This window comes from Lepeophtheirus salmonis, chromosome 7 (genome assembly GCF_016086655.4).
Source record: "Lepeophtheirus salmonis chromosome 7, UVic_Lsal_1.4, whole genome shotgun sequence".
Lineage (NCBI taxonomy): Eukaryota > Metazoa > Arthropoda > Copepoda > Siphonostomatoida > Caligidae > Lepeophtheirus > Lepeophtheirus salmonis.
In genome coordinates, this window is record NC_052137.2 from 20,232,580 (window position 1) to 20,243,396 (window position 10,817).

Sequence of the window (10,817 nt, forward strand, 5' to 3'; positions counted from 1 at the left end):
CGTCCTTTTGAGTGGGTGGTTATCAACTAATACAGCCACAATGATAAATCTGATTTGATGGAGGGTTTTCATAATTAGAGTTTATTTGCTGTAGAAGAATTTAGCGTTTAATTTGGCAACTGTTATACATAAATGCTACCTCATACATGTAGTTTCTTTCAACGGATAAGATCATAAATGTGAGGACCGTTTTAGTTATTTAAATGTTCTCGAAGTCCAAGAACAACAAACTCGACATTTTCTGCAGAGTAAACCTCATTGATTATATGATTGACATTATGGTCTCTGCTGTTAAGGTATTTGATCCTTGTTCCAATATATTGAAATATAGATAAAGTTCAAAGATACTTTGTACATGGAACTGTAAGGGAATTCGACTTGAAGATTTGATAATAGAGAGCCGTACTAACATTATACCACAGAATACAAACAGAAAGAAGACAAGGTAAAACAAGATTCTGTCGGTTTTCTTGAAGAGTTTTTTAATCTATTATATGAGGAAAGACAATTTTGAAGAATGAATTGGCTCCAAGTCTGTGGGTGCAAGTAGTTTGTTCAATAAGGTCATGATGATTTCCTAATTCTCTTCATTATTCAAGAATTCTTTTGATCCTAAATAGGCAGCAATGTTGATTACTTCAGTTACTGATTTGATGACAGTAGCCTTTGTAGTAAGACAGTGGGAGACTGAGCTATTGCTTAGCGTATGATGCCCATGAAAAATTCGAAAGATAATGTCTTCTTGGATTTGATTTCGACGCTAGCCTTAATATCAAGGGCCCTATCTTCAGTCGCATCCAGTATAACAAGGGCCAATTTGGGGGATTTAATGAGTATAAATCCCGATGAAAATGTTTCAAGTAACAACTTATCATACACTTAGTTAACGGTTAGCGCCTCTTTTTCTCCAAATATTTTGAGCTCCAAGGCTTTCTGACGCTCGTTTTCGAGCTGCAGTCGTAGTCCATAAGTGGCTGCTCGGGTGGGTCTATTATGTATGTAATTCAATTTTACATATGTCAATCCTTGAATTACTTCTATATTTTCATTTTAAAGTAACTTAGCCTGTCACCCAAAGCTAGAACCTGTTTTTGAGCTTGTCCTCATGACAACCCTACCTTAGTTCCAGTTGCCGATTAAGTTGACGACCACTGCCCGGTCTTTAATCTACAGAATAGGTAATATAATCAAATTTTGTGAAATAGAGGCTGCACAGTCTTGAATTCTTAGTAATTGTCTATATTTTGAGTTCACTTTGAGATGCAATTTCTATCTTGGAACAGTTCTCTCCCATTTGGATTCAAGTTCCAGATTAGGAGGCACATTAAAACCAGGAAAACTATGGTATAGGATCTTAGGAGTCTTGAAGGTGCCTTCATAACCTTCACGGCATCCAGGGGCACAGCACTTCCATCCCATCACGTTAAAGTTAAAAGTGGCGATCGGATTTCTTAAGCTATAAGTATTAAGTATAGTAGTATCTTTCATAACTGAAAACAATGACTTATCAATTTTAAAACTAGCCGTGTATTGGAGCCGAGGCGCTATTTTATTCATCTGCATGTAGTCCAGATAGTTCTAGATGTGATTTAGTACATTCACTAAAAAGATTCGTTCAAAAGAATCAATCGTTCGCGAATGACATAGCACTAAATGAAACCCCTTTTTTCATTAATATTAAGGAAAATACTGAACACTTTTGGATGTCAAAATGGCCTTTTATAGTGAGATCAAATCGATTCATGTCTTCAAAATATGAAATCGAGTCCAAACTCCAATTACGCATCTTTAATATAAATCTATGATATATTTAGGTTCACACTTTATCTCCACAATCTTTTCCTTTTTGTGTTTATCAGAATGTTGACTAAAATGAAGATTACTTTGATAAAATGTTCAATGAATAAGTTACTGACCTTATTTCAAATTATTTATATCTTATATTGTGTACCAGGATATCTCTAAGCAATTTAATTCTTAGATTTAAGAATTAATTCCCTCAAAATTATCCATTGAGGTGACACCAAAGAGAAAAGATATGTAGGGTAGAGTGAGAATACATGTTAGAATTTTTTTTTTTTAAACTCTCATTAGTTTCACAATTTAAAAGATAATTCAACGCCCGGGCAACATCACGTAGTTACAAATAATTCCAAAGTATTTTTGATGTAGTGCAATAATTAATAGCCATTTATTGGTGTTTTTCAAAACCAACCAAAAGTAGGATACTTGATGTAAAAACTGCAAATTGTTATATTCAAGCATTTATTTTACTTTTTATTACAGTTTGTCATCATAAAACAGATCCTTATAATTACATATAACTGTAAGATAAACAAATAAAACATTTACAGAAATAGAGAAAAGTTAATAATAAAATTTAAAAAATAATTTTTGGCACTATTTATTGACAATTAAAGTATAACATGAAATTACACAAAAACTAAACATAACTAAATATAATATATTTATACATAATACGAGTATATATAATAAAAATAGGGTGTGACAAGTCTCCTTCACAGTATTGGAATCACAATAAATGATGTGAACTGAATATTGAAACTACTAATATATTGCAAGCTTATTAATTAAATGAATAACATGCTAGACTATGACATTTAATAAAATCAAATCAAAATCTTATGTGTTATTATAAATCAATAATATATCAACAAACACTTACCCAAAATGTTTACTTTTTGTTTAAAAAATTTCAATGTCGGAATTTTCTATAACTGTAAGCATTACACAAACAGTGTTTTATATTCATTTGATAAACAAAGGAAGAAGACATTCAATTGTATAAGAACATGTTTGGTAATATATATCTTAACATTTTAAAGTTATTGACATTGTAACATGTCTCCTCCGTAACAAGTATCCTCACTCTCCCATTTCTTTCTCTGTGAGTGTGACCCCTGAAAGAGGATAAATGTCAAGAACCCCTAACCCTTAATGGTAAATCTGTTGTAGAAATTTTATACCATACGTCCAAGTTTGAAATAGAAAACTCAGTAACGACATGTTATTGAATACTTATCCATAATATGAAATATTATTATCATTTCTGTAATGACAGTTTAGTTATGATTTGAGTGATTTCAATATTTCAAATTTATGTATACATCAGATATTGAGTCATATTTTAATTTTAAGCACCATATGAAGTATTTTATACACAAATGTCGAGATTTTTCTCTCGAAACATTAGGCGTCTTCACAATATATTAATAAAAAACTCTTTTAGGTCTTCCTTCCGTTTCGGTATATTTACTATGATATTCAATTCATCCGCTACATGTTTTCCAGGAATTATAACAGATTATATTTTCGTTCCTACTGAGCTACTAACTTCCTATTATGCTAAGGTACAATTGTTGTGTAGTCAGACAAAAATAATATGAGATTGGTATATTTTGGCAAAAAGAGCAGATGTTCACATATAACGCAGATAAATTAAGTACAGAACCTGCAATTTTTTTTCTCCAAAAGGTTAAATATTAACCATTTAAGTATGTATGAATTTCTTCATTGATCTACATAATTTGATCAGCGTTCCTCAAACTTTTTTCAGTCAGAAAATCTTTCAAAAGTGCATACATTTTAAGGCATCCCATAGTAAAATATAATTAAAAATGACACTGTATAGTAACAAATAACAATGTAAATGTTCGGTTTACAGTAATGCATAATAAAAATTGTAAGTAATAGTAAATTTAAAGTTAAATATACATGTTGACAAATTTGATTTACCACCCAAGCTAAACAACAACACAGGAACCCAACAATAAGACTAGTAAAACTCCAATTAAGCGCTAAAGTAGACAGTTCTAGTTGTTGTAGAGTTTTTATTTTTAGAAGACGATCCATGATTATGGTGCTTATTCCTAGGACTTTGTCATATCAAATGTATTTTTGCGGTTAAATGATAAAACATTATGATGTTCACTGTAGTCACGCTGACCTCGATGACAAGATACGTCATTGACAATTGGTACTCGATACATATTTTTTAGGTTGATCTTATATATTTATTTATCTAAAATGAATTTAAAATTTTATCCTTGAATATTTTATATGAAATGTCAGATTTTTTTTTGATTTTTTGAAATTATATATCAAAATACGTATTTTTTGGCGGCACCCCTGACACGGTTTGGAGGTATCCCAATGTTCTATGGTACCCACTTTAAGAATCATTTATCTAATGTAAGGGTTAATTTTATAATGTCTTGTGAAAAATATAGTTTTAATTATTTACATTAAGTGATGATGAAAAATGTATCGTCAAATAATAGTGCAACCTAGTAGTAGTTATTTGTAATATTTACTTGTTTGAGTTAACATATGATGTTATATGTATTTCTTATTTTAATTCGTCCTTAATACATTAGGACCTTCAGCAGGCATATTTAAAATTCTATGGTATGTTTATTTTATTATTCCAAGCTTCAACCCCGTTTATGCAGAAAACATATATATGAAGACAAAATAAACGTTATAAATTGAGTTAGATTCATGCGTAACAATAGCTCAATATGTTTCCAGGTGATTATCCATATTATAATAGTAAATCCCTACAACGTAAATAATTTTTGACGCATCCTAGTTCATTATATGGCATATTGCCAATTCCGCCAGCACTTTTTGTTACTACAGAGGTTTAGTAATATGTTTTTTGACTGAGTTTTATTATTTTATATATTGTAAATCTAATACTGCACAGCCCAGGCTAAGTTATGCAACTTACAATAAGTTTGACGCAGCCCTACACCTTCTAAAGGAAAAATAAAGGCTGTACGCGTCTAAAGCGTATGCGTTATATATGTTTTTTGAGGCTGAGTTGGGCTGTACTACTACAAAGAAATCACTCCTCCTCTAAAAAAGAGGACAAAGAAGTCGAATAAAATAGGCGAAAAAAGGAAAGCGTCTTGTTACTTACACAGTGTTTGACAATTTTCTTTTGACATTTCCTCCTAAATTTGAGGATACAAAAGTTGTATAATTTCTAAATAAAGAAAAGGATTCGTACGAGGAAACAAAGGTCAAATTTTGCTGATTTATCTTGAAATTGGCTACCTTTTTATCCCTTTGAATTGGCCATGCTCATGATTTCTACATCATCAACGAAAATCAAAGACTACCATTTTCACCACCATCATTTCCACTGGATAATAGAAAACTCAATATCACAATCAATACCGAGGATATACTAATAAATAATTATTCATTACTAAATACTTCAGCTAAATCTCATACAACAATTAAAGTAAAATCCTTTTAAGTAAAAAAGAAAAATGAAGCTTTTGGAAAGTTCAAGATTTGAGGTAATCAATTCTGCTCTTTTTGTGGAATCCCCGGAGTCAATGATTGTGGGAAGGTAAGTTGAGGGTTGCACAATACTTAGTATATTAATAAGCAACCAGTATTTATAAATTCGGATATTATTTCACTTATCTTTTTCAGTATTGAGAGCTACTCTTGCAAAATGATAGGGACTGAGAAGCAATTGTACAAGCGCTTCAATCAATCTGGTCCAAGCCCCTACACTTTAGAAGCATTATCACCTCCAAAGAATGGCTATGGAGGCTATAGCGTTTCTCCTGGGCAAACTCAATGCTACTCCCGCTCTTGGTGCTCCAGTCGTAGTTCTGATGATGAAGAAGGAGCTCTTTGTGACACCATTTCCAGGAAAACCTTGTTCTATCTTATATCTACTCTAAACATTTCCTTTCCTGACTATGATTTCTCAGATGCGAGATCTTCTGAATTTAGTAAAGAACCCAGTCTACAAGTCAGTTAAATATATAGTTAATTAATTATTTGTGTACTTTATCATTTAAAATATTTTTACTTCTACTAGTATGTCATGAATAATGTGGATAGCTTAATGAGTGTAACAGCTACAGAGCAATATTCCAAGGTACATGAAAAGCTCTGGGTTACCCTAAATGAAGAGATATACTTACAAGAATGTGACATTTATTCTTATAATCCTGATTTGACGTCAGATCCTTTTGGAGAAGAAGGCAGTTTGTGGTCATTTAACTACTTTTTTTACAATAGAAAAATGAAAAGAATCGTTTTATTTGTGTGTAGAGCATCATCAAATGGTAGTAGTTACTACGATGATGTTGAATTCATGAATCAAGAGAATGAAATTGACTTTTGAAGAAGTAAACATTTATAAAAGAAAGTAACTAGATTTCACAATAAAATCCCCTTAAAAATTCGGATTGTAAAATCAATAGATTCCCATTTTCTAAAAGCGCGACTATTCATTCCAATAATGTTTCTTTTATATACCTGTACATTTGACTTGATCCCAAATTATAAACATTTAGACCATTTTCTTCCTCTAATACTGTTTAAAGTAATGGAAATGACCCAAGTGGTCAGTACTTTTTCTTAAAAGAGTAGCAGAGACATAATAGTTTTACTTTACTTAGTTGTGTAAGCAATTATTTCTTGTCCTTAACTTATTAAATTTGAAGAAACTAATTTCGATTATTTTCTTTACCCTTTATAAATCAGAATCAAAGGCTACAGTGTATATTTATATCTGTAAACTTGATTCAGCTGCTGTACAAATATATTTATATAAATAGAAATATATATATATACTTCTCTTCTATCCCTTCTTGGTCTATTTTTTAAAAATTCACCCTCTTCTGTCTAGATTTTTTTTAAACTTATAATCTCATCTTCCTTCAACTTTCCCATCATTTAACCTCATTTGAACTGTATGTATTCAGATTTTAAATTGTTCTTTCATGATTGTCAAAAAATTAAATAATAATAATTAGAAAAAGAAAATTAGTAAGCAAAATATAGAAAAATTGTATCAAATTTGGTGTCATCTATTTATTACTTATCAAAGAAAGGGATTCTTAATTTTCAAGAAGTGCCCATAAAAACATGTTTAATAACCTAAAAAAGGTGCAAATATGTGATTTAAAAACATTTATAGCTTAACCATTAGATAATGTATTTGCATTTTGTCATTAAACAAATAAATATTTTATGATGTACTTTTTAGAAGGTGAAGTTGTTATTCAATAATATTATATATGGAAAGTATATATTCCAATGTACATTGTTTTACCTTCTAAATTTGTATAGCTATTATATTTCTTGATCACTTATAGATTAAATATACAATCTAACAATACTAAGTTTGATTTTGTCTATTATTTATTTTCTACGCTAATAATATTAATTAATCATCAAAGGTGGGTTTGATTTTCGGGTGGAATGTTTTCTCTTCATAAACTTACACTACTTTAGTGAAAGTTAAGTATGTATTACGAGGTACAACTTCATTTATTGCAAAGAATATGATAATTATTATAGAGCGTTTTCACGGGACGTCAGCATTGTATTTCTCAAACATTTTGGGGGCCTAAACAAGAAAGTTTTATCAGGAAAATAGTTTAATTTTGGTTGTCAAAATGAGATCAATCAGGAAATGCAAAGCTTATTATTATAGTTGATAATATTGTAGAGAAAAACGCGTGCAAGGAGGAGGGGTGAAAAAAGACATATGGTATCATTGTTTAAAATACTGATGTGATTATCATCTGCCTGCTTTATTATGATTTTTGAGGGTATAACGAATGTATTTATTAGCAAAATGTTTAATGAAGATATACTACGTATAATTGACTTCGACGTTTTTTATCCGTTACAGTAGATTTGAAAACGTCACACTCCATGAAATTGTAATTCATTATGAACCTTATTCTCAGAATAATAGCTAATGAAACGGCAAACTAGAGTATTTGAAATATATTTGAAGCTCAAAGTTTAAAAAAGAAGGCTTTAATTAAATATAATCTACATACTAAAAAATAAACCATTAAACATTTAAGTTAAATATACAAAATTAAACAATTAAAATCATATAACTATTAATAATAATAAATTATAGATACAGAATATTGAAATAATAGATTGATCCAGATAATTTTTTCTTGTTCTAACATGGGAATTCAGTTAAATATGTCATAACTCTAGGTTGCAATACACAAGCGAGACGTGGAGTTTAATCAAAAAGATAATCACCCCTCTTCATGTGGAAGTTGCTATATACAATTGTGCACAGGATAGATATATCTCTACCGATGAGATCTAACTAATTATTAATAATAAAGTAAATGTCAAAATCATAAAATTAGACAATAAATATACTAATAAAAAAATGTTATAAATAAATTCATCGTAAAGATTTAGAGCAAAAGCTAATTATGTAGTAATGTCCGGCGATATTACTCCCTATTAAGAGCATCAAAAAAGATTTTTCCCCGTTATTTAGGTATGCTTATATAACAACATACTATTATCATGATGGATATACACAATTGTTAATTATAATGCAACACCCAATGTAACTACCCTCGTTGTTGTGACCATTTAAACTGTAGTTTTTGCCTTTTATGAGTTTTCTGAACACCATTTCTTGGAGCCCATCAACCATAACTAAGACTTTAGTGATAAAAAAGTAATATTTATTGACTATGTAATATTGGAAAACCTAATTATCATACCCAAGTCTTAAAGCGAAGTAAGTAGTCTCAGACAAACTAGTTGCAAACCATCCAAAGCTACTACCCCGGTTGTTGTGACCATTTAAGTAGTTGTTTTTGCCCTTTACTGAGTTGTGTATCATAATTCTTGATATGTTTAGCTAAAATAGAATCATATTTTATTGTTAGATTTAAAAAAAATTTGAATACTTACTGTGAGATAGTACAAAATTCAGAGTTCCATTTCGATATTCGTAAATTCTTTTTACTGATAACTTGATCGTCATTTGGTGTGGATGACTCAAAACATTTTTATATGTATTTCTATAAATGACATCAGTAACAACATCCTCCATTAATTTAATGATGGTTCCTCGGGAAGGGATATGTTTACCCTTGTATTTCTCCATAAATTTTTTGAACGTAGATGATTAGCAATGGATAAGTTTATATTACATGCAATAAGCATCGTTGTGAGATCAAAGTTAAAGTCTGACTTGATGTATTCATCGTCAAATTGATTTTATAGATGAATATCCATACTCTTGTTATGAGATGAGGATAATGAGTGGCGTGTAATTCTAGACAGGGGACTAAAGGGTCATTTATATCGACAAATCCGAAAAACCATCTGTTTCTCATCCGGTAAGTATTTTCCAAATTCCTGGGCCTCCATTTTCATAAATCCAGACAGAAGGCGATGTCATTTTGGGGATTTTATTCAGTTCTCTATCGACTATCACCATCTCATATTATATTAATATTGAATAATAAAGGCGGGAATGATAACGTTCATGATTGATAGAAGAAGATGTATATTATTTAATCAATGATGCCCTAAGTAATTCTTCTTTTCTCCTCGCACGCTTTTCTATTCTTACCAAAATTATCACCCTTACTTATTATATAGCTGGCCCTAATATTCATTAAATATATCTTATTACGTCCTTAAAAATCTTATTTTCGTATTGTAGATACAAATTAACGGAAGGAATTTTCTCTAATTATACTAGTTCTGTTTATTTTTAGTGAATATTACTTTGATTTAATTCCAATATTACTGTTTTCATTGACATTAAGTAGTGTTCAATGGAGGTATTAAGTCTTTTATAATTCTTAAAGGTATTTAATGGAATTTAATTGAAATTCATTGGAAATTTTTCCATTTTATACAGTCTAAATCTCAACTTTCAGCCCTCAAGATGGTATCTCTTACAATTATGGTTCTATTTATTACGTTAATGATAATATTCTATATACATATAGCAAAATGCTACACCGGTAAATATGACTGGTCCCCCCTTAAGGACTTTAACATTGAATAATAATGTTTATAAATTTTATTATAATAAAGTTAGTCTGTTTTGTGAAGAAGTTAGTAAGAGTTCTTATCGAAACAGCCACAATGGTGACCCCAACGTGATGGATAGAAGCGTCTTAGTTGTAGAAGTCCCTCAAGTGACAGGGCAAGTTAAAATTATCTCCTTTTGTTCGGACATACCCAATTCTTAGTTTCGTCGACTTAAGGGTCAATTTGGAATGTGTAAGGTCTCAGAAGAGACTGAAGAATATTAACATTTGCTGTCGACGCCAAAGTTCCTGATGTCTTTGACGATGAGGAGGAGAGTTTGTGTGATACTCCTTACTCCGACCTAAAGTCCAAAATTATCAAATAATACGAGATATCAGCTGAGGACAAGATGGAAAGACTTTTTAAACTGATTGAGAATCCTGGTACTCACTCTATAACTGTGATTGTTAGTCATGTTAGAAATTATCTCTCGAACACAACCAATCTGCAGGAAGCTGTAATCAAACAGATTCTTGTAACCAATAATGATAATCCAGATAACCAAAGGAGTGGACTCTCAGTGTTGTTAGCGGATGTGAGTTTAGACGAATTCATAAGGATTATAAAATTCAATTAAACCATGACAGAGACTTCCAGCATGTTAAATACGATCAAGGATAACCAGAAGCCCATACATCGTGGAATCCGCAAAGAAGAAGAATGTTTAATCATAAAAAGTAGGGAAAGAGGACATTGAAGTGTGAGACCCCACATAAGTTAAAAAAAACTAATATGGCGTCGGGCAATCGTCCCGAAGTTAAATCTCTATAATTCTCTCAGTAAATACGTCTTTGTGACTAGTAACAGAATCAAATTTCTCATTAATACGGGATCACAGAGGCTTATATTTTCAACATCCATGATTTCTTAAGGAGTACTGGAGGAACAAGTTTTTCTCTAAATTAGATCTCAGACGGGCCTATTACCAAGTACCAATA

At 30.7% G+C, this 10,817-nt stretch overlaps 1 protein-coding gene and 2 long non-coding RNA genes across 3 annotated transcripts; 1 reads left to right on the forward strand and 2 right to left on the reverse strand.

The window, feature by feature from the left end:
• Positions 1–58: 58 nt before the first annotated feature.
• Positions 59–327, reverse strand: LOC139906086 (uncharacterized). The gene is made up of 2 exons (XR_011781338.1): positions 147–327; positions 59–88 (listed from the first exon to the last, which is right to left on the reverse strand). It is a non-coding gene; the product is annotated as an uncharacterized lncRNA (long non-coding RNA).
• Positions 328–4,863: 4,536 nt separating this feature from the next.
• Maf1 (repressor of RNA polymerase III transcription Maf1) lies at positions 4,864–7,178 on the forward strand. The gene is made up of 3 exons (XM_040716408.2): positions 4,864–5,383; positions 5,470–5,797; positions 5,867–7,178. The coding sequence occupies exons 1-3, from the start codon at positions 5,301–5,303 to the stop codon at positions 6,173–6,175; spliced, it is 720 nt and encodes a 239-aa protein (XP_040572342.1). The 5' UTR covers positions 4,864–5,300; the 3' UTR covers positions 6,176–7,178.
• A 984-nt stretch (positions 7,179–8,162) lies between these two features.
• On the reverse strand, positions 8,163–9,428 carry LOC139906087 (uncharacterized). The gene is made up of 3 exons (XR_011781339.1): positions 8,743–9,428; positions 8,550–8,689; positions 8,163–8,487 (listed from the first exon to the last, which is right to left on the reverse strand). It is a non-coding gene; the product is annotated as an uncharacterized lncRNA (long non-coding RNA).
• Positions 9,429–10,817: the final 1,389 nt, after the last annotated feature.

What these genes read in the sequence shown, in the direction of transcription:
- Maf1 (XM_040716408.2), top strand. Translation starts at nt 5,301, where the DNA reads ATGAAGCTTTTGGAAAGTTCAAGATTTGAGGTAATCAATTCTGCTCTT. An exon ending in GAGTCAATGATTGTGGGAAG is followed by an intron (nt 5,384 to 5,469) that starts GTAAGTTGAGGG and finishes TATCTTTTTCAG; the next exon opens with TATTGAGAGCTACTCTTGCA. An exon ending in GTAAAGAACCCAGTCTACAA is followed by an intron (nt 5,798 to 5,866) that starts GTCAGTTAAATA and finishes TACTTCTACTAG; the next exon opens with TATGTCATGAATAATGTGGA.